At 36.1% G+C, this 25174-nt stretch overlaps 1 protein-coding gene across 5 annotated transcripts in view; it reads right to left on the reverse strand.

Moving 5' to 3' along the window:
• Positions 1-1659: 1659 nt before the first annotated feature.
• Positions 1660-25174, reverse strand: part of TRDMT1 (tRNA aspartic acid methyltransferase 1) — a 72832-nt gene continuing 49317 nt past the window's right edge. For 3 of the 5 annotated variants that reach the window (XM_024254139.3, XM_054522006.2, XM_024254141.3), the window contains 9 exons: positions 23758-23834; positions 17082-17153; positions 16399-16464; positions 15224-15293; positions 14070-14153; positions 12358-12701; positions 9585-9642; positions 8411-8540; positions 1660-4042 (listed from right to left, as the gene is read on the reverse strand). In XM_024254139.3, coding sequence (XP_024109907.2) covers positions 3942-4042; positions 8411-8540; positions 9585-9642; positions 12358-12701; positions 14070-14153; positions 15224-15293; positions 16399-16464; positions 17082-17153; positions 23758-23834 — 1002 coding nt within the window. In that variant the 3' untranslated portion in view covers positions 1660-3941. The remainder of the gene's footprint in view (positions 4043-8410; positions 8541-9584; positions 9643-12357; positions 12702-14069; positions 14154-15223; positions 15294-16398; positions 16465-17081; positions 17154-23757; positions 23835-25174) is intronic. The other 2 variants (XM_063727496.1, XM_054522003.2) reach the window with 2 other exon arrangements.

Genomic DNA, 25174 nt, shown 5'->3' on the forward strand with positions numbered 1-25174 from the left:
GGTGGATTAACTTGAGGTCAGGTGTTCGAGACCAGCCTGGCCAACGTGGTGAAACCCCATCTCTACTAATACAAAAATTAGCTAGGTGTGGTGGCACATGCCTGTAATCCCAGCTACTAGGGAGGTTGAGGCAAGAAAATCACTTTAACCCAGGAGGGGGAGATTGCAGTGAGCCAAGATCACACCACTGCACTCCAGCCTGGGCAACAGAGCGAGATTCAGTCTCAAAAAAAAAAAAAAAAAAAAAAAACAGCAAAGGGAAACTCTCAAATGAAAGGCACAGCTAGACATCTTGGTGGGTGTGACGGAGGACCAGAAAAGTGCTTGCTAAGAAGTTGATATGATAGTTGTATATAGCACATTTGAATGGTAGATGGAAGAGATTAACTAGTAGACAGAGGTCCAAAGGCCATGTCTTTAAAAATTATATAATCTCAGTGCAATCACAGGCTACAAGAAAACTGCTGAGGCTATATGACTCTCACACAGTTTCAAAGTCCAAAGCTATTAGTAAGTCAGTGTCATAACTGGTGGCCTAAAACAGTTAGAATCCCAAGCCAAAGGCCAAATTATGACAAGGTAACCTTCTGTTCATAACATAAGCAACTCAGGAAAACCCACTTTAATCTCTTTGTCTATGTGGGATTAAAATTTGGTCCTTATTGTGTTATCTTGGCTTTTTTAGAAACCTCTTGTTTCTAAACTCTTAAGTTATCAAAGCAAAAGAGCAACCAGAGTGAATTTGGTTTGGATGCAGATGCAGCTGGCCTGCAGAATGCATCCTTTAGTAGGTGCTTGATGTTAGATGAAATGTGGTTGCTTCTTTGTTCTGTTCTGCTATAGCTAAAATCAAATCAGTTGTATTTATCTTTAGTTCATTTCTCTCTCCTCAGAAGTCTCCAACTTAATCACTCTAGACTTGAACTAGGTTGAGATGGGAGCAAAACCCAGATGGTGATTTCTGCCAAGGAATTCCACCCCTACCAATGCGTTGAATTGCCTGCACTCATCTCTAACCCCATCCAATTTTACATCCCACATGGTAGCAATACAGCCTCTCAGGGCAACTTAAAAGCCTCTCTACTAAATAACTTTACCTCTTTGAAAAGTTGGATCATTTCAAGCAACAGTTTACCCTCAAATTTCTAAAAAAGTTCTGGGTGGACCCTCACTGTTCACAATTTCAACTACTGTTTTTGCTTCTTTAGAAGGCTCTACTTTTTGAGGAAGAATAAGTTGGCTGAAGGTTGGAGGTATTTTCTCATCTTTCCAGACATAGGGCAGTGCCCACGGTGCAGGTGTGATTTAACAGCCAGAACACCATGTCCAGGGTCCTCTGTGCAGGTGATGCTGTCATTCCTCTCTCCTGCCTGCCACTGAGGATTGTCAGGCTCTGACCCCTCCTAAAATGACTACCCACCTCTTCAAAATCATTTTCCAATTATGACTCATTTTGTTTACATTAATTGATTTGGTCATCTTTTAGTTTTGGATCCTGAAGACATACTAAAAGAGCAGGGATGATGGGAAAAGGAGAATGAAAAATCAGTTTACTGTTAGGTATGGTGAAGACTGAATTACACATAGTTCTCCGAAAATGAGAAGCTATGTTTTCCAACATCTGAATAAATGTACAAGTCCAAATATCAGGAAACAGAATTTCCAGTGCAAATTTTATATACAGCATTATTACCAAAAGCATATAGCAGACATTCCATAAAATAACATTTTCCAAATTAATTATGCATACATATACATCTGCTAATTGAATGACACTGGTAGATACATCTTCATTAAGATGTGAGTTTTATGCTTGTTACTGTATATTTTCAATTATGAATTAAGGGCAAGAATCACCGTCTTCCTGTGAATACATTTCCATAATTTAAGAATTCCACTAAGCTACATTCTGTCTTCCAGTTTGTAAGCAAATGTCTCTACAGACCTTTCAAGTGTTTATAGTTGGTGCACAGTAACTCGACACTTATTTTGTATAATGTTGCTCAACTGAATGTGGGATACTATAATTATAGCATAATTATTCGTAGTTACAGTGAAACTCTAAACCATTTTATTTAGAATATTTCAACAGTGAACAGAACCTACATGAAAGTGTGCCAAAATAATTTGCGATTGTTTACTGAAATTTATGAGACTTGTAATAGGCTCTGTCTGAACACATATGAAAAATGTAGATAGTGATAGTTTCTGTATATGGGCTGTCTTACAGCTTCCCTATATTCATATTTATCTATGAGTCCTGAAAAATTGGTAATAAAGTATGATTTTTTCAATTGCAGTAAAATATACATAATGTAAAATTTATCATTTTAACTATTTTTAAATATACAGTTGCAGTGGCATTAAGTACACTCACACTGTTGTGCAACCATCCTCCCCATCCACCTCCAGAACTTTCTCATCACCCCAATCAGAAACTTTGTATCCACTATGCACTAACTACCCATTCTCCCTCCCCGCAGAGTGGCTTATTTCACTTCGCATAATGTACTCAAGGTTCATCCGTGTCACCGCGTATGTCAGAATTTCCTTCCTGCGGAAGGCTGGTACTATTCCACTGCATGCACGGAACACACTTCCTGCATCCACTCATGGGTGAATGGGATGACACTTGGGCTGCTTCTACCTTTTGGCTACTGTAAATAATGGTGTTATAAACACTGGTGTAAAAATATCTGTTCAAGTTTCTGCTTTCAATTCTTTTGGGTCTATAGCCAGAGATGGAATCGCTGAATCATAGGGTAATTCTATGTTGAATTTTGTGACGAACCTCTATAGTGTTTTCCAACAGCAGCTGAACCATTTTACGTTCCCACAAGCAATGCACAAACTTCCAATTTATCCACCTCAAAATAGTTGATTTTTAAGAAGAAAAATTTGAATTAAAATCTTGTAATACGATTTCTGGACTTGTTTCTTTCCATCTCTCTTCTCTTTGTCACTTGCTTTTATCACAAACCATAGAATTTATGATGCAACACTTAGTTTGATTAGAAACCCTAATTCCAAGAGGTCTGCTGAGGAAGAGAGACAGAGAAAGTTAAAAGTCATAAAAGTTAATTCACAGTGTATGTTGCCACAGTAAAGAACAACTGCGGGGAGGGGAGTAGTGTCATATGACATGGGATCAGAGGGCAACTTCCTCCCTGAAATCTTAACGTCATGCTACATTCCTCAGTGTGCAAAGGCAAATTCAACTCAGAAGCTGAGAAGACAAAAACAAGCTTTGATAATAGCCAACTAAAGGAAAGTACATACAAAATGAAGAAGGAAAAATGAGTTTTGTCCTTCAGATGAGAGGCTGAGGAAAATGTAGATAATGTGCACCAACAGTTTCTGTGGCCGCTTGATGGAGAGGTAATCAAACATTTAGGATTATTTTTCCTGACATATTCTTCAGACTGCTGTATAAATTGAATAATGATAATTTGGTTTACATATCATATGCATTTGTTTAGATGAAATAAAGAAATATTTACAGGATTGGAAATTAAGTAAAACATTCAATGGGCTAGAATTAGAATCATTATTTTAAAATTAGAAATAAAAAACTTCTTTAATTAACATAAAAATGTTATGCCTGTTATGACACTTCACAAGATACTCATGTAGAAACTAAAGCTCTAGTGCTCCTTGATTTGTTTATAAAATCATTTTTAAAAAGAATATTCCACATATATATTTACCAGTTTCATATGAAAATATACTCTCCACAAAGCATAACAATAGTTCGTATTTTATAAAATACAGTAATATAAATTTGAGGAAACACGTGGTTTTTTTTATAAAATCCAAATTTCTTATTAAAGACAGATTAAAATAATTTAGTTAAATTTCACCAGAATTCAAAATAGAATTTCAGAATTACTCTCTGAAAATGAAGGAATATCATATGACCATCTTTCAGAGTTATTTCAAAATTATTCATATAGGATTTTGATTAGTTTAGCTACTACATGCACGTTGAGACTATTTCCAAGTAGGCGATAACGCTGTTTCACTGTTATCTTCTCAGGAAATCCTAAAAAGACAAAGAACAATTTAAAGAAATCATTTGTAATCACAATTTCCAGAGATGAAAGGATGTATCCTTTAGTAAGGGCACAGTGGTCATTTCATAAATAAATCACTAAGGTCTCCATGAAGTTTTATTAACAAAAGAGAATTTGGAGCCAAAAATATTCTATAACATTATATTGCCTACACAGTGAGATAGTAACACATCACATTATGTGTTATGCTCAGCACACACACACGTACACATATAATATCCACAGAACTCAGAGAAATGCATGTATTAGTGCACTTTTTTAAAAAGCTGTGGCTGCCATTATTTCACAGTTCTTTCTCTGATTTAATAATCATTTTATGGATATAATTTGCATAGCATAAAAATCACCCATTTAAAGTGTACAATTAAGAGGATGTTAGTATAGTCACTGAGTTTTTCAAACATCTCCATTATCTAATTCCAGAATATTTTCATTTCTTCAAAAAAAAATTTCGTACCTATTAGCAGTCACTCCCTATTACCTCCCTGCCCCCAACCATTAATCTACTTTCTGTTTCTAGGGGTGTCTACTGGATTATATTTCATATAAATGGAGCCATAAAATATGTTGTCTTTTGTGTCTGGTTTCTTTCACTGAACATGTTTTAAAGGTTCATTCACATCATAGCATGTACTAATACTTCATTCCTTGTTGTCGGTGAATAATATTCTATTGTATGGATTTATCACATTTTATTTTTCCATTCATTCATTCATAGACATTTGGATTGTATCTACTTTTTTGGCTGTTGAGAATAATGCTGTTATGAACATTCATATATGTTTTTGTATAGACACATATTTTCAGTTCTCTTGGATGTATACATAGGGGTGAAACTGCTGGGTCACACAGTAACTCTATGTTTAATGTTTGAGGAACCATTAGACTTTTTTTCAAAGCAGCTGCACCATTTTACATTTGTACCCAGCAGTGTATGAGGGTTCCAATATCTCCACATCTTCATCAATACTATTATTGTTTGTCTTTTCTATTTTAGCCATCCTAATGAGTATGAAGTAATATCACATTGTGATTTGATTTACATTTCCCTAATAACTAACTAACATATTTTTAATGTGCTTATTGGCCATTTATCTATCCTTTTTGGAGAAATGTTGACTCAAATCCTCGCCCATTTTAAAATTGGATTTATCTTTTTTTAATTGTTGAATTGTAAGAGTCCTTTACATATTCTGGATACAAGTCCCCCACGGTTGTTTTTACACTCTGCTTCCACAAATTGCCTTTCTCATACTGGACTTCCATTTGCTACATTCCTTTCTTAAAACAAAAAGGCCCATGGATCCCTCATATGCTGGAAGAAGGCCTTGCAAACAAATATCAGCATAAAAGACTGTCCACGTACAAGAGTGTGCACTATAATGTTAGTTATAATGTCAGGATTTCACATTCAGCATACTCTAGCATAGCAAGGAAATAAAGGAAAAATAACTTAGATGAGAAAATGAAAAAAAATTAGGAGCATTAAGAATAGCAAAATTTCACATACTCGTGAGGAAAGTAAGGTAGAATTAGTTACAATAAAGTTTTTTCATTGACACTTGACATTTTATTAACTGCAATAAAATAACAGCAATTACTGTTGCAATTAAACATGATCATAAACTTTCTATTCTAAAGATAATATCTTAGGCAAGCACATTACTTATCTAAAATTATTTACTTCAAAGTAGCCAGAGGTACAAATGTAACTACAAACAGGCTTTTAGACTATCCAAGAGATGATCTTTTGCAATATTACAGTTACCTCAGAAGGAAAGAAAGGTTTGAAAAACAAACAAGTAAGATTTGTACAAATTATATCTATGTGTATGCACGCGCATGTGTGTGTGTGTGTGCGCATTTGTGCATATTTCTTTAAATCTAAATTATTAGGTTGGCACAAAAGCATTGCAGTTTTTGCCACTGAAAGTAAAGCATCTGTGCACATTTCTTTAAATCTAAACTATTAGGTTGGCACAAAAGTAATTGCAGTTTTTGCCATTGAAAGTGATGGCAAATTACTTTTGTACCAGCCTAACAACTTGTAAAAAAATGACATAATTTTTTAAGTTAAAAGACAACTTTTAAAAAACTTAGATACATTAAAAATAACAATAATAATCCTCAAAAACAAAGAAACACGGGATGAACAAGGTCAAGATATCAGCTTTCACCCATAAGGGCAGGTTAGTGTTTTTCTTCAAAAGCCCGCTACCACAGAATACACACCACCAGTCACAGAACCAGGACAGAGCGTTTGGAAGGATTAATGCAGATCCATCATTGCCAGTAGACAAACAGCTCAAACAATGCCCATTTTTGGACCCAAGGTCAATAATGTTGGAAACACACAGGAAGGACAGTTGTGTCACGGTGCTGCTCAGTGGCGACAACAGGGTAAGCTCAACTCCACAAACATATCACGTATTTCAAAAGGAGGTTCAGTAATTTCAAAGGCTGTTTTTCTAAGTATTATACATATATATTCAGAGAGCTTTGAAAAATTCTATTTTACCCACTTAAAATTTTTAAAAATGAGAAAATATTTATGAAATAAAGATTATAAAAGTAAATAAATGGCTCATTCTAAAAATGAAAGCTAAAACAAATTTTACATTATGTCTCAGATATTATATAAGAATTTCATAAACATTAACTCATTTAACTATCACAATAACTCTATGAAGCAGGAGTTATGATTATCCTCATTTTACAGAGAAGTAAACTAAAGAAGGGAATGGTTAAGGTGGGGCTGGGATATGAAATCACTCAGTCTGACTCTGGGCTCTGTGCTCCTTACCAAGGTTCAGTATTACCAAAGTGACTACTGCCCTTTGAAAACAAAAAAGCCCTAGAAAAAAGCTGAGGAATTCATTTTAATTAGATAGTTAATCTCTTTTCTGTCTTCAAGAGTATGTCTGATTGCTCATCTGAAAAAAGGAAAAAAAAATAGTAGCTAGGAAAGCAGACTAGGAATGAGAATTCTTGAGTCTAATTCTCAGCTCTTTATTTGTTTTGTAATGCTGTCACTCGTTGCGTGACATAAACTAAAGGAAAGTTTGTGTTTTTCTTAAACAACTCTCCCCAGGATATTTGGGACAAAAATGAGATCACCAAGAAAGAGGCAGGGAGTACAAAATAAACCTGGTTGCTGCGACTACGCTCAGAGAATCAATTACCAAGAGGGTAGTCAAATTATATTGGCAGTTTGTTCCCTATGTACAAAATGGTTGTGTTCCAAAACCTCAGCTTAAATCCATTATTTAGAATTTGAAACATGATCTATTAAACCCATTATTTATTTGAAGGATAGTGCCATATTAATATTACAAAAGTATTGGACTTAACCAAGTTTGACTTTTCTGCATTCAAACTCTCAGAGTCCTCAAAAGCACATTTCCTCCTTCTCTAGCCAGGGAAGCATGCTAGGGAGGTCAGTCTTTCTCCCAGCGCATCAGCCAGGTACTGGGAGCATGCCCACCCCAGGCCTAAGAAACCCGCAGCCTCCTCAGAGCTGAGAGCACTGGCCCTGGGAGTGGGATCAGGGAGAGGGCTGGGGCATCTCTGAGAAGGCCAAAGCAGTGTGTCCAATCTCTTCAGAGCACCAATCCCTGGACTTCCTGGACTGCCAATGGAGTTAGGCCTTTGACTTTATCACTCTACAACTAAATCTTCCCATTTGTTCTTGAGATTCCTTGCTGTAGGTCCCCAATCTTTCATCAATTCTGTGTCAATTCATCTCCTGTGTCAATTTCATCTTCTGAGTCCCCCTTTCGTTCCATTAGGAAAGCTCCTTCCTAGACAGCCTCTCCACCTCCTCTTTCTCCACCTACCCCTTGTAGGGAAGGATAGGGGCACGCAGCTGACACAGGTGTATCTCTGAGGAGAATAAATACCAATACACCCCCACCCTTCCAAAATAATCCCTCAACTGCCTTTTAATTTATAAAAAAGGCAATCGAAAGCATTATTTCGCAAGCTCTAGCGTGGGGTGATTAGGAGAGGACCTCTGGAAAAGAAAATAAGCTGGAAAGGGGATGCTATGCACAGCCATCTGTGGAAAGAAGCGAGGAGTTGCCAATGTGACCCTTCTAGCCATGCCAACCTCTGTGGCCCACTAGTGGAGTTAGAGAGAGGGAGAATGAGTCAGGAGAGAACTGAATGAGGCAGTTATGAGGGGAAAGAGGGCAGAAAGTTGCCATAAATGGCATGATCAGGAAAGGAAAGAGGTTTCTTGATCCTATTTGTTTAGGCAAGTCCTAGACACACAAGTCCCTAAAGATTTTTGAGAGTTTTAATACATGAAAGCTGAATTCTGCATGTATCCCACATACCGAACTCTGGAGGAAATCCAAGGAGATTTGCTATTTCTTTAGGAGTGAAATATCGCAGTTTAAGCATTAACAGCTTTGTTATCTGTTCTTCTTGTGACAAATTGGTAAGGGATTTGTAGATATTCTCAACCTGTAAGAAAATACCCAAGATAACTAAAAAAGTAATGTGCAACTAGATTTAAGATCTCCTGCTGTGAGATAGTTTAAACTCGATGGACATACAGTCTGCTGTAACACACAGTGGCAAAGCGCACAGGGCAAAATGGCTCTGTGCAATAGACTACATATTGGCTCGATAAGGGCAATGCAAACTTTGAAACGAAAAAAAAGGTTACCATTCAACAGATCAGGATATTTTTCAGGGTGTCTGTCATTTTTGAGCCCTTAAAATAAAATCATAAGAGTATAAACAATAAATGACAATATAAAAGAAATATAATGAAAAATGCAAAAGAAGCTTGACAAAACAACGAAGTCGATTTACAATAAAACAGGAGAATCATTAAAACTTTTATTTTTTTATACTCAGTTTCATCAAGATACTTCCTTAAAATGATTAAATATATTAAGCAAATACAATTTCTCAAATCCAGACATTCAATTGCCTATAACAGAATTTTTACCATGGGTAAATTTTATTAGTAGTTAAAAGTTTGAATCAGTATAAAAGATAATGTGATCTCACTTTAAAATTATTCAAAAAAAAAAACTTGCTCTATATTAGACTTGTATTCAACCATGACACCATGAAGAGTTAACAACTGAAGTATTCATAAAGCACATTGCTAAGATTATTTTTTTCCTTAAAAGGAAGTTTTATAGTGTGTGCTGCAAAGGAGGGCTCCAATATTAAGATGTTTGTACAACATTTTAGAGAACATTAACTATTGTAGGCTGAGTTTCAACTACTATTTATGGAATAAAAGAAAAGCAGAAGGTAAAAATAAGAAAAAGAAAAACATAAAACATTCCTTGTGCATATACTCATGTAGAGCAACAAGAAAAAGATTTATTCAACAGTAATAAAATATTATATATATGAATATACATATGAATGAATAAAATATATATTCACGGCCAGTTGAATGCATAAAATTATTTTAATGTTCTCAAAGTATTAAACAATTTTAGTTAAAAGTTTTAAAGTGTTTTAGCTTTAAAACATGCATAGTACCTGCACATCCTCTGCAGTCTGTAACACAGACCCTGTCCCTTCTATGTAGCTTCCATATCTGAAAAATCAACACAACTATTATGTGGCACCTGATGTATGTGTTAATGCTAAATTTCTTAAATATTTATTGAATGAATTAATCAATCTACACAGTTACATCCTTCTGAAATATCTTGAATAATGTCACATAAATATCCTTTGTAGGTAAAAAATTACTGGGAAAAAGACATAATATAGTTCCATTTAGACGTCTCATCAATGGGCCAGGCACAGTGGCTAATGCCTGTAATCCCAGCACTTTGGGAGGCCCAGGCGGGTGGATCACCTGAGGTCAGGAGTTTGAGGTCAGCCTGGCCAACATGGTGAAATCCTGCCTCTACTAAAAATATTTAAAAAATTAGCCAGGCGTGGTGGTGCGTGCCTACCTCAGGAGGCTGAGGTAAGAGAATCTCTTGAACCTGGGAGGCGGAGGTTGCAGTGAGCTGAGATCACGCCACTGCACTCCAGCCTGGGCAACAGAGTGAGACTCTGTCTCAAAAAAAAGATAATAAATAATAAATAATAAATGTATCAGAAATGAAACATGGCACAGTTTTTTGAGTTGAGTAAACACTACTGAATGATGAACTATAAATTGTCATTTCTTTTTATTAATTGTCTTGTCTTGAATGTTCATCACTGGAAAGGACACACTTCATATTCAAATATAATTCAATATTGGCTCTCTTGCCACATTAACCTAAATGTTGTATAGATGAAAAGAAATTGCTGCCATTTTTGTCATGCCTGAACCATCATTTCCTCTCAGGAACCCACCACCCTGCTCTCTAACACCACAGCAAACACAGTGCCACTGAGCCTATGTCTGCTTGTCATTTAACACAGTACGATTTTATGATCACTTTCATAAAACAATCAGACCATTATATAAAAAACTGCATAGAAAGTATAAAACACTTCAGAAATGCAAGTCATTAGCAGTATTTCTCTCTCTAAGACTATTGCCAAGCTGGCCGTTCAACATATTAGCATTATTTCTTTTTCACAAAGAAAACAGTTTAAAATAAGAATTAGAGGGAAAAAGTCAAACCAGGAAAAAAATAATTTTTTTCAAACTGTCTTTTTCATATATATTACACATATAAATATGTGTGTATATACACACAGTATCTATACCAAAAATAAATTTTACCATCAGGCTTCTTTTATGCCATCTTTACAATTAGAAAAGAATTTCAAGGTTGTTTTTTATTACAAAATTGCTAAGTCTTATTTTATGAGAGTCCTAAACAGAACCTATTGAACTGGTAATTGACAACAGCCCAGTGAAGTCTTTCAAGGTAATGGAAAGCAATAAACCTTTCCCCTGAAGTACAAGGGCAGAGTATAATAAACTCAGAATGACTCTGGTATGGTTCTATTGGGGTACAGTGTATCATACAAGATATTAATAGCCTAGAAGGTAAGAACAGAAAGCCTGAATTGACAAATCATACAACTACCTATCAAATGAGGTTGAGTAGCATTCAGAAAACAGAGATAGAGATCCTAGGCAAAATTTTTCTTTTTTTTTTTTTTGAAACAGAGTCTCATTCTGTCGCCCAGGCTGGAGTGCAGGGGTATGATCTCGAATCACTGCAACCTCTGCCCCCCAGATTCAAGCGATTCTCCTGCCTCAGTCTGCCAAGTAACTGGGATTGCAGGTGCCCACCACCATGCCTGGCCAATTTTTGTAGTCTTCGTACAGACAGGGTTTCACCATGTTGGCCAGGCTAGTCCCAAACTCCTGACCTCAGGTGATCTACCTGCCTCGGCCTCCCAAAGTGTTGGGATTACAGGCATGAGCCACCGTGCCCGGCCAAAATTTTTCTTAAAAAGGTCTAATTTTCCCCTTTCTAGGTTTAAAAAAAATTAGTGAGAAATGTATTAAATGTTCAAGAAATAACCCAAAGGAAGCCCTCTAAATGTTCATGAATAGGTAACCAGTAAAGTAAATTATATAATATACCTATACCATGAAAACAGAAAGTCCTTTAAGTACTAATATGCAATAATATTCTATTTATATTGTGCAGTGAAAAAAGGGGCATATATATAGTATCCTGCCATTTACTTATAAAGGGGGATAAAATATACACTGATATTTAAATACACTTTCAGATACAATACCTCTGGAAGATTATACAGTAAACTGATATCATTGGTTGCATGTAGGGAGAAGGACTCAATGGTCAAGAGACAGAAATGGAAGGGAGTCTTACAATCTTAGTTATCTTTTGAATTGGAAACCATGTGCATATATTACTCATGTAAAAACCTGAATAAAATTTAAATTTAAAAGTTACCCTAATATTCTCCAGATGACTCAATATTACTTCTTTAGCTTAAAATTTAATTTCTTATTATACATTGATCATAAGAGTGAACACAATTCTTTGAGGTATGATGTGCCACAGAAGTGCTAAAGAATTAGCAAGTAATAGTCTATAGAAACCATGTTTCCACTATGGGTATTTAAGTTCCTGTGAAGGTCACCAAACAAATGACATTGTCTTTTATGAGCACTTTTGTGGGTGGTGCACATAATGTTCTGCCAAATGGAATTTTTACTTGTGTTCTATTGGAACATGAAGGAGGCAATTAAGGGAAAATACATCATTCTAGCAAAAACATTTTATAAAATGCTCCTTGTTTTTAGAAGAACTTAAAGAAACAACAGCTTTAAAAAACCTGGTTATTTTGGATACAGGATGAATAGATCTTTAAAACCTACCCTTTGGTAAAGCACACGGACCTTCTACAAGTGGGCTGAACAATGTCTAATAGAAGCGCATATCGCAGCAATGACTTTGGTGGCAAAAGATACTGGTTCATGTCAGTGTCATCTTCAAGAAAATCTTTTAGCATTTTCACAGAGAGATCACTATCCTGTTGATTTTTCCTGTGAATTTCTTCTGCAGTTTCAAGCTTAAAAAGAATGGCATCTTTTCCAGAACACTGTATGCTGCTATCAAAGCTAATATTTGGTTCAATGTTCTTTTCTTCAATTTTATTTTCTACATCCATTGCATATTTTTGTGGATGTACAGATTCAATTTTGGGGAACTCCATCAGTACCTGGCATTACATAAAAATATACAAATTGTCAAAAGTTGCATTAAAAATAAGAGAAATTAATAACGTCCAGTCAACATTACGAAAAAAACCTCATTAGTTTTTATGGGGTTGCCATTAAAAGATAGAAATTGTGGTTTACTTGTATTTGTACAAGTTATTACAAGTTATTAATCATATAACTATATTGTCATCAGGCTACAGATGATTTATTTCATGGATTAGTGTTTACAGTATTTATTAATAAAAACATTCAATAAACTAACAGTAAGTATATACTGAATATAGATAAATCATATTTGTATCCTATTTGGAAAAGAAGTTTAGAAAGCAACACCAACATTTCCAGAAAACGTGTTTTGAATCAAGTTTTGCCATACTCCTTCATTAAAAAGGAAAAACCGAAACATAGCTATGATCTAAAGGAAAACTAGCAATTAAAAAAAGAAAAGCGCTTTTCACTGTGAAAGGTTATTTCTACTCATGAGTCCTATGGGAAAAACTTGTTTCTGCAAAACATATAACCATGTATAAAGTCCTATTTTGTAAAAGGAAAACCATTCCAGGAATTTTTAATGATGAAGTTTTTGAAGTCAATGTATAAAGTTACTATTAACTTAATACAATGTGTAAGGCATATTAACTTTACATTGGAATTGGCTACTATGGAAAGGGAGCAATATTAGTATTATATTATAAAGGGATTGAGGTGACACTACCAATCCCTTATTAGTAGACATGACTTTTGTGTCCTTACCTATGAAAGTTAAGGAGAGTTTCGCCAAAATGCTGAAACTCAGTTATCCATCCCCATTTTTTGACCTAAGCATGTAAAACTGCTCGCGTAATTAGAGATTCTATCTGCAGCAATTAAGCATTTTATTCTAGCTTGTACTAATCATTACTATATTTTAATCAATTAAGCTAAATAGCATTGGCTTTAAAGAAAATGCAACCCATGTATTAAAATATTTGTAAGCCACTTTTAAGATAAAATATTAAATTTTATCAAAAGTAACCAATGGCTTCTATGGGAAGGATAAAATGATAAATGCAAAATAGTCAACAGTCAAAAGGGAAATTATGGGGGAAGGAGGAAGATAACAATACTAATGATAAGTTTTTTAACTCATTTGTTTTCTAATGAGGAAAAGAAAAATTGTTTTGTTTTGTTTTTGTTTTGTTTTAAAACAATAAAAGTGGCAAGAGGAAAACGGCCTTGAAGATGGACGTAGGGCATGGTCTATACTTTAGATTCTATAGGACACAGAGACACCTACACAAAGTAGTTCTTGAAAATAAATTAGCAGACTAATATATATTTATAATAAATAAGCCATAATACTCATAATAAAATTCCAATAATAATACCTGACCAGGGGCTTGAAAGGGTAATGGCTCTGATTGAAGCTTTGCAATAAGAAAATATCGTAGCCTTGAATTTGGAATGCCAAGCTGTAAGCAAAGCAAAGCAGTTAGTTACTCTAGAAAATTAAAGAGAGCGGTACTAACTTTAGCACCAAGTTAAACAACAACAACAAAAAACTCATATGAGCCTACATTTAGCTTCTACCACAGCAAAATTTGCTAAGGATTTGTAGAAGACTCCATTGTAGTACATTCTAAACTATTAAGTTGCTACTTTGTACTTTTATTTGAATGAGTTAAAGATTGAAGCTGACAAATATATCTACAAATCACTTCCATTTTATATTTCCCAACTAAGACACAGCATAGATATTTTTACATTCATTATTGATAATATATTAATAATTTAAAAATTCAAATATAGCTATTCTTGGCTATTTATTACCTCATTTTGTTAAAAAAGGATGATTCACTATGTTTTACAAGCTAAAAGGCAATAAATATGAAATAAATTTAAAGAGATCAAATATGTCGCCAATTTCCACAGCTTGTATCTTGAATTTTTGTAATGGGTTTTCTATTAATTTCTGGGCAAAGAACAATATAATATGGCTAAAGATGACAAGAAACTAACAAGAACAATAACAAAAAGCTGACAGCAACACTTGCAAAATTCAAATCTGTCAAATAACTTGTCTTATCATGATCAATTACTTAAATTTCTTATCCATGAAGCAGTGTTTTCAACTTAATGTTATGTCCCCAAAGCAGTAATTAGAAAGTTACTACATGTTTATTTTGTTTTCTATTTTGGATTATTCTGAAACATTAACATTATTAATCATTAACATTATTAACACCGAGTTTGGAAATACCAAACTTGACATATTTTCAAAATATGCTATCCTTTGCTCTCTAAAAGAGAAATATAGTCTCTCTTTCAAGCTATATAATTTTTTTCATAAAATATGTATGAATGAATTTATATGCACGCACTAAATTCTTTGGGAAGGAAGACCCATAATCTAAACTATTTTCAGAGTTTACCTATAATATTATCCAAAATAAAGCCATTCTGCTTATCGAATCAAATTTCTTTTGGGAAAAAAAGCCTTTAAATTATAATTCATATAAGCATTTATAACTGTGGTACCTACAGAGGTTGGAGATAATAGAAACTCTTGGTACTGAAAGCCACAATTTTCTATTGTTTGTATCAAGAGGTCTCTAAAAAGAAAAAAAAAAAAAAGCTTTAATTCTTTACTTGGAATGGTGGTTCTTATTTAAATAATGTACACAAAAACTGGGTTTCTTTTGTTTGTTTTCCTGTTTTTTTTTGGTTTTTTTTTTTTTTTGAGACAGAGTCTCACTCTGTCGCCCAGGCTGGAATGCAATGGCGCAATCTCGGCTCACTGCATCCTCCGCCTCCCGGGTTCAAGCAATTCTCTGCCTCAGTCTCCTGAGTAGCTGGGATTACAGGCACCCACCACCACGCCTGGCTAATTTTTTTGTATTTTTAGTAGAGACGGGGTTTCACCATCTTGGCCAGGCTGGTTTTGAACTCCTGACCTCATGATCCACCCGCCTCGGCCTCCCAAAGTGCTGGGATTACAGGCGTGAGCCACCGCACCCGGCCCACAAAACCTCATTTTAAGTGAAAACTGTAACTTCACTTGTTTAGAAAGATAATGACCCTACGTTTTTACTAAGTTCAGCACCTCAGAAATAATATTGAATCAAAAGATATAGATAATTCTTTATTACAAATAAATAAAGCTGCTAGATAAATTATTCAAACTGATGAAAGTCAGAATTGCTAATCTAGTGATGATCAATTTCCCATGGGAACTAGAACTTTATATTCAAGGTGGCCAGTCAGATGGGAGCACTGTTACAGACAGCAGCTGACTCAAGGACTCGGGTGGATGCTTTCTCTCCAGCTGAGCCACCATCTGAAAGAACCCCGACACAGGGATTCTTCCTGCATCCAACTGTAGGGCAGAAAATACTTGTCAACAGGACCAATTCTTACTGAAAACATTTCTACTTCCACAGAAATAAGCACCAATATAAATGACTAAAATCGAGAAATGCCATTCTTACCAACCACTTACTCTAGAAAAATTCGAAAATACAAAATAGAAGAGAATCAGTTGAACAAAACTTTGTAATACTTTACATTATTAGTCAAAATCAATACTGATGAATAAGACATTTAATACATAAAATGTCAGAATGTATGCACTGGTTTTTAAGATTTTTATTTCACAACAGTTCCCACTATAAGATATACCAAGTCTAAGATGCATGCAAGACAAATACATTTTTTTACCTTGTAGAAGACACTTCAAAACCTTTAACATTTTCCAAAAGAATATACTTTGGTAATTTTTGTAATCTATAAAAAAAAAAACAAATGGAATTCTAAATATCTCATTACTAAGAAGAAAAAGTAAAGAAAATCATTACTTGTGGGAAATATGAGGTAAGTAATTTTCTGAACTCTTTTTAAAATGGAATTTTATAAGGCCGCAGACAACTTACATTTTATTCATTTTTCCCTTAAACACAGCACACTTGATAAAGTTAACATTTGAAATGTTGATTTCCATTGGAGTTTATCTCAAGCATGGGTTCACACAGAGCCTCTGTGGTGACAACTGAAAGGGCTGCTACTCACATAGAAGGGTGGCTTTAAGGGTTTGCACATATTTCCAGGCCATGGGTAACAGCATTCACTAACATTAGCACCATCTGCATCAACACTATGAGCAGAGGCAGCAGAATCTAGCTAGTAGGCTGTGATTCCCTGTCACTCACTGTGGTGGCAAGCATGGAATTGTGAAACATTTGCAGTTACTCTATTAGTCATGGCAGGAGAAGATAAATGACATGCCCAATATCTCAAGGCAGCATGTATAAATGGCTATGCTCTACAAAATGACAAACGTCACATTCTTCCAGACCTGGAGTTTCAAATTAAAGGTAAACTTGTACAGGAACCTAAGTTTTTACCTTGGGAGAATATCTAGAATATATAAGAAGCTATTCGTCCTTGAATCAGTCATATCACCCTGCCGGCCAATCCTAAAGGGGTAAAAAAAAAACCACAAAGTTTATTAAGAATCTGATAAAAAGATGTCAAATCACTTTTTAAGTCAAAACAGAGAATAAAAATAAGTTGGTCCTCACAAAAAATAAGGTCATCTTTGTTGTTACAGAGAAGAAAATACATTTATTCATTTAAAAAAAAAAAGGGGTCCAGGCACAGAGGCTCACGCCTGTAATCCCAGCACTTTGGGAGGTGAGGCAGGTGGATCACTATAGGCCAGGAGTTCGGGACCAGCCTGGTCAACATGGCGAAACCCCGTCTCTACTAAAAATACAAAAATTAGGCCGAGCGTGGTGGCTCACATCTATAATCCCAGCACTTTGGAAGGCTGAGGTGGGCAGAACACTTGAGCCCGGGAGCTCCAGACCAGCCTGGCCAACATGGCAAAACTCCATCTCTATTAAAAATGCAAAAATCAGCCGGGCATGGTGGGGTAGGCCTGTAATCCCACCTACTCAGGAGGCGGAGGCACAAGAATCACTTGAACCTGGAAGGCAGTGGTTTAAAAGAAAAAAATCCTTACATATCTAATAAATACACTTAAAATTTATCTTTATAAAACAATATGACAAATGACTTACATTAATCAAAAAAGAACAAGAAGTCAACGCAGAATAAAACCAACTGCTCTCTTAAAATCACTTTGTTTAGGAAAACACACCCACATGTGCTGGCTGACTACACTTTTTGCTCTCCCCTTGGTGATATAACCAGAGTTCAGATGAATGAGCTGCTGAATGGAGTAGCAACCCGAAGCTAATGGCACTGGTGGCCAGTCTAAGCCAATCAAAGCAGTAGGTAAAACTAACACAATTTTGTCCAAAGTAAATAGGAGAGACTTAAGCTGAAGTCTAGATTCTATAAGCAGGAGGTGCAACTTGGTTAGAGTAACTAGGGTCAAAACATGTCATGTAAACAGGCAGTATTTGGGCTAGCAAATAGATCCTACAAGTAAGATTCACAACATGACCAAAGATAAAGCAGAAATGAAGACTTGAATTGAGCCCGAGCAGCAGGAACAGAGGATAAAGCAGAAATGAAGACTTGAATTGAGCCTGAGCAGCAGGAACAGAAGACCAGGGTTCAAAAGCATGTGTATAGAGGGAAATTTATAGCACTAAATGCCCACAAGAGAAAGCAGGAAAGATCTAAAATTGATACCCTAACATCACAATTAAAAGAACTAGAGAAGCAAGAGCAAACACATTCAAAAGCTAGGAGAGGGCAAGAAATAACTAAGATCAGAGCAGAACTGAAGGAAATAGAGACACAAAAAACCCTTCAAAAAATCAATGAATCCAGGAGCTCGTTTTTTGAAAAGATCAACAAAATTGATAGACCGCTAGCAAGACTAATAAAGAAGAAAAGAGAGAAGAATCAAATAGATGCAATAAAAAATGATAAAGGGGATATCACCATCGATCCCACAGAAATACAAACTACCATCTCAGAATACTATAAACACCTCTACACAAATAAACTAGAAAATCTAGAATAAATGGATAAATTCCTCAACACATACATCATCCCAAGACTAAACCAGAAAGAAGTTGAATCTCTGAATAGACCAATAACAGGCTTTGAAATTGAGGCAATAATTAATAGCTTACCAACCAAAAAAAGTCCAGGACCAGACAGATTCACAGCCAAATTCTACCAGAGGTACAAAGAGGAGCTGGTACCATTCCTTCTGAAACTATTCCAATCAACAGAAAAAGAGGGAATCCTCCCTAACTCATTTTATGAGGCCAGCATCATCCTGATACCAAAGCCTGGCAGAGACACAACAAAAAAAGAGAATTTTAGACCAATATCCTTGATGAACATCGATGCAAAAATCCTCAATAAAATACTGGCAAACCGAATCCAGCAGCACATCAAAAAGCTTATCCACCATGATCAAGTGGGCTTCATCCCTGGGATGCAAGGCTGGTTCAACATATGCAAATCAATAAACGTAATCCAGCATATAAACAGAACCAACGACAAAAACCACATGATTATCTCAATAGATGCAGAAAAGGCCTTTGACAAAATTCAACAACACTTCATGCTAAAAACTCTCAATAAATTAGGTATTGATGGGACATATCTCAAAATAATAAGAGCTATCTATGACAAACCCACAGCCAATATCATACCGAATGGGCAAAAACTGGAAGCATTCCCTTTGAAAACTGGCACAAGACAGGGATGACCTGTCTCACCACTCCTATTCAACATAGTGTTGGAAGTTCTGGCTAGGGCAATCAGGAAGGAGAAGGAAATAAAGGGTATTCAATTAGGAAAAGAGGAAGTCAAATTGTCCCTGTTTGCAGATGACATGATTGTATATCTAGAAAAACCCATCTTCTCAGCCCAAAATCTCCTTAACCTGATAAGCAACTTCAGCAAAGTCTCAGGATACAAAACCAATGTGCAAAAATTATAAGCATTCTTATACACCAATAACAGACAAACAGCCAAATCATGAGTGAACTCTCATTCACAATTGCTTCAAAGAGAATAAAATACCTAGGAATCCAACTTACAAGGGACGTGAAGCACCTCTTCAAGGAGATCTACAAACCACTGCTCAATGAAATAAAAGAGGATACAAACAAATGGAAGAACATTCCATGCTCATGGGTAGGAAGAATCAATATCTTGAAAATGGCCACACTGCCCAAGGTAATTTATAGATTCAATGCCATCCCCATCAAGCTACCAATGATTTTCTTCACAGAATTGGAAAAAACCACTTTAAAGTTCATATGGAACCAAAAAAGAGCCCACATTGCCAAGTCAATCCTAAGCCAAAAGAACAAAGCTGGAGGCATCATGCTACCTGACTTCAAACTATACTACAAGCCTACAGTAACCAAAACAGCACGGTACTGGTACCAAAACAGAGATATAGACCAATGGAACAGAACAGAGCCCTCAGAAATAATGCCACGTATCTACAACTATCTGATCTTTGACAAACCTGACAAAAACAAGAAATGGGGAAAGGATTCCCTATTTAATAAACGGTGCTGGGAAAACTGGCTAGCCATATGTAGAAAGCTGAAACTGGATCCCTTCCTTACACCTTATACAAAAATTAATTCAAGATGGATTAAAGACTTAAATGTTGGACCTAAAACCATAAAAACCCTAGAAGAAAACCTAGGCAATACCATTTAGGACACAGGCATGGGCAAGGACTTCATGTCTAAAACACCAAAAGCAATGGCAACAAAAGCCAAAATTGACAAATGGGATCTAATTAAACTAAAGAGCTTCTGCACAGCAAAAGAAACTACCATCAGAGTGAACAGGCAACCTACAGAATGGGAGAAAATTTTTGCAATCTACTCATCTGACAAAGGGCTAATATCCAGAATCTACAAGGAACTTAAACAAATTTACAAGAAAAAAACAAAGAACCCCATCAAAAAGTGGGCAAAGGATATGAACAGACATTTCTCAAAAGAAGACATTTATGCAGCCAAAAGACACATGAAAAAATGCTCATCATCACTGGCCATCAGAGAAATGCAAATCAAAACCACAATGAGATACCATCTCACACCAGTTAGAATGGCAATCATTAAAAAGTCAGGAAACAACAGGTGCTGGAGAGGATGTGGAGAAATAGGAACACTTTTACACTGTTGGTGGGACTGTAAACTAGTTCAACCATTGTGGAAGTCAGTGTGGCAATTCCTCAGGGATGTAGAACTAGAAATACCGTTTGACCCTGCCATCCCATTACTGGGTATATACCCAAAGGATTATAAATCATGCTGTTATAAAGACACATGCACACGTATGTTTATTGCGGCACTATTCACAATAGCAAAAACTTGGAACCAACCCAAATGTCCAACAATGATAGACTAGATTAAGAAAATGTGGCACATATACACCATGGAATACTATGCAGCTATAAAAAGGATGAGTTCATGTCCTTTGTAGGGACATGGATGAAGCTGGAAACCATCATTCTCAGCAAACTATTGCAAGGACAAAAAACCAAACACCGCATGTTCTCACTCATAGGTGGTAACTGAACGACGAGAACACAGGGACACAGGAAGGGGAACATCACACACCAGGGCCTGTTGTGGGCTGGGGGAAAGGGGGGAGGGATAGCATTAGGAGATATACCTAATGTAAATGATGAGTTAACGGGTGCAGCACACCAACATGGCACATGTATACATATGTAACAAACCTGCACATTGTGCACATGTACCCTAAAACTTAAAGTATAATAAAAAAAAAAAAAGCATGCTATTTATCTTCAGAGTCTTAAATAAGTTACCTGGCATCATTGGTCAGTTTCCTCATACCTGATGGCAGGACCAAAACCATCAGTGGATCTGAGGTTCAGCTATGGGATTAGACTGGATGTGAACAGACTTCTCAGAAATCTTCAGTTCTTATTTGTCCTTTCCTGTCACTTTCACATGAGGACTACAGAATCAGTTACTCCTGCCATCAGCAGCGGGAGCTGTGCTAAGACAAGGGGGAGGTGGGAGTAGGAAAGCTACGGGGCCCTCTGCAGTATTACCTGAGGCTTCACAGAGCTGGAGCTGCATTCCGCTGTGTATATCCTGCTCACTGTACTCCACAGGCCACACTCTTGCACATGCCTAGAGCCACCCTGAGATGGAATGGCCTCTGCCTGCTCTGATAAACTCCTAATCTACTTCCAGACACAGTTCAGACATCACCTCTGAAAGAATTCCCTTCTCTTGGTATGCAGAAAGCCCTTTTCTCCTCTGTACTCCTGTGACACTTTCAGCATTCTTTTATTATATAGCTTATAAGATAATTTGAGATAACATTATAAGATAATTATTTGTCAGCCATTCCCATTAGACTATGAGCTCCCAAAGGACAGGAACTACAGCATCAAAAATAATGCCTGGCTTGTAGGTGAACAACAAATCCTTGGGAAATTCATTTCCTAGAGAACTGTTTAAATAAATCCAAACGTAGATGGAAATTTGGCATTAGAATATTCATTCACTGAATTAGACTGGTTATTACATATGATATTCTACTTAAAATCATGGAATATATAAAATGATTGACAAATCTTGGCTCTGACATTCTTTAATTGTATATCCTTGAGAAAGTTAACCTTTCTATGCCCCAGTTTCTCATCTGTAAAATCATTATAACAGCAATGGCTACCCCATAAGCTTGTTAAATGACATCCTCTGCGTAAGACACAGACACTTAGAGGATTACTATTGCTATTATCATTTAAAATAATTCAAAATACTCTTATTAAAAATACCTAAATGAAAATGAATTAGTCAAGATTTGGTCGAAGATATAATTTCCTGAAACATATAGCCAAATATATATACATATACACATATATTTAATTTTTTAAATGAAGAGATTGTAATGTTGCTATGAAAAGTCAGAATTATTCATATGAATTTTTCAAAATTCATATGAAAATACATATGAATTTTAAGTAATGTAAAGTTCACAAGTGCATGCTTAACTAGCTTTTAAATTGTACAATTAAGCAATTTAGGACTTGAATATTTATTGTGGAAATTCACTTTGCTTAATCAGTATTAGAAAGATATTCTTGAATGCTCATTAGTTTAAATGAATTAAGGTACTTTGGGCTGGAAATAAACATTGTGTCTTAGGTAAGTATAAAAGAGGCATCCTACAGTCTTGCGTATCTACTTTTGACCAAATTAATTTGCTCATCTGGTAGCAACTGCTATTTCCTTTGTGATTAATGCTTAATTATAAATATGAATGGAGGCTGGGCATGGTGGCTCCGCGTATAATCGCAGCATATGGGGAGGTCGAGGTGGGAGGATAGCTTGAGCCCAGGGCCAGGCCAGCCATGGCAACATAGTGAGACGCCATCTCTACAAAAAATTTAAAAATTAGCTGGGCATGGCAGTACATACCTTTAGTCCCAGCTACTCAGGAGGCTGAGGCAGGAGGATTGCTTGAACCTAGAAGATTGAGGCTGCAGGGAGCTGTGATCATGCCACTGCACCGCAGCCTGGGTGACAGAGCAAGACCCTGTCCCAATAATTATTATTATTTAAAAATAAATAAATACATACATAATAGATAAAAGGATTTATGAAAAAATTTCCAAACCATGAAATGCAGCTAATAAACTTCAGAGTGTCCATGTTTGACACTACGGTATGATCTGATTTAGTAAGTCCTTCAGAAGCACTTTCTCTACACTTGATATGGTTTGACTGTGTCCCCATCCAAATCTCATCTTGAATTTCCACAAGTTGTGGGACAGACCCAGTGGGAGGTAACTGAATCATGGGGGCAGGTCTCTGCTGTGCTGTTCCTGTGACAGTGAATAAGTCTCATGAGATCTCATGGTTCTATAAAGGGCAGTTTCCCTGCACAACCTCTCTCTCTTTACCTGCTGCCCATGACTTGTTCCTCCTTGCCTTCTGCCATGATTGTGGGGCTTCCCTAGCCACATGGAACTGTAAGTCTAGTAAACCACTTTCTTTTGTAAATTGCCCAGTCTCGGGTATGTCTTTATCAGCGAATGAAAACGGACCAATACAACAGTGAAATATTTATGACACATACCTTGTGAATGGCTGGCACGGAGGGCTCATTAAAATCATATTGAAAGATAATCTGTCAAACTCTTCGAGTGTAATGCCCTGAGGAATGAACATTCAGGGGGAAAAAAGAACATAAAAACATGGATAGAATGGGGAAGAAGGAAAATACAAGTATAACTAAATATATCAGAAACTGAAACAGTTATAATACAATGCTTGTCAAATCAACTTTGGTTAACTAACTTCTCAAAGCAATCCTGTGAAGGAAGTGGGGCAGTAAACTGAAGCTACAAAAAATTAAGTGACTTCCCCCAAGGTCCCAGCACCAGCCCAGAGCTGGAACAGTTGTTTCCTGGATCCTAAGCACATTTGGCCTGTATCACGCCTCAAGTGTAACATTGTTTTCTGGAGCAAAATGTGGAGAACCTTATTTTATAATTGACAATTTTCATGGGGATGGGGTCTAGGAAATTTTTAAATACCTACCTGTCAATAATGTTCTTTATTTAGCAAATGTGATATGCAGACCAGTCACCATCCCTTTCATATACATCTGTTAATATATTATCAAATGGAAAAGGGCCTCATTCTCAGATATCCACAATTATTTTGTTTTGCAGTTGTGTGCAATGAACTTCAAATGACTGTTGACAAGATGAATCAAAAGAATTCCTAATGGGCTAAGTAGCTGAAAACTGTGCTATGTTGCTCCCTTTCTATATCTCAGAAGACAAACACAGGGAAGCACACGTCAGGGGTTTGCCAACTCACATTAAGCACTCTCAGTGCACATCTTTAGCTAGAAACTTAAAGAAATGAGCCCAGAATCAAAACCTTCCTAATTACAGCCCACTTCTAAGAAGTTCAAGCACATGAATAAAGCAGGAAAAGCTTTACTCTGAATTCTGTGAAGAATGAGTTAACATGGGAACATGTTAGTTGTCTCCATTGTATTAACGGTTTGAATGTGCATGTCTATCAGTTTTTGATCATAGGATTTTAAATAATTAAAGATACATCTGTGAAAATGAAATCAAAATCAGATATTGAAAATTTCCTAAAGCACTTCTCGACTCCCCAGTGCTAAGGAAAGCAATCTGAAAATCCTACAGTAAGCAGTCTGCCAGAACACACGGGCAGGGTATTAGCACATCACATTCAAGTTCAACAGCCTGTACATACAGGGCCATTATGATAAGCAACTGGACGTGGAATGATAACAGCTAAATTCCTAAAACTAAAGTAAAAATAAAACAACAATTTCTCATAGCAATTATTCCAGGGGCATCCTATGTCTAGAATCAAAAGGAAGTAAATAGAGTCAACGTCTCTAATATAGCTAGCCACTAAAAAAATTACAGCTTTAACAGATTCTTGAAAATGGTGATTTTTTTTAATAGTGTAGGCCAACTGATAAGGCAGTTAGGCAAAAAATTCAT

Source organism: Pongo abelii, chromosome 8 (assembly GCF_028885655.2).
Source record: "Pongo abelii isolate AG06213 chromosome 8, NHGRI_mPonAbe1-v2.0_pri, whole genome shotgun sequence".
Taxonomy (NCBI): Eukaryota; Metazoa; Chordata; class Mammalia; order Primates; family Hominidae; genus Pongo; species Pongo abelii.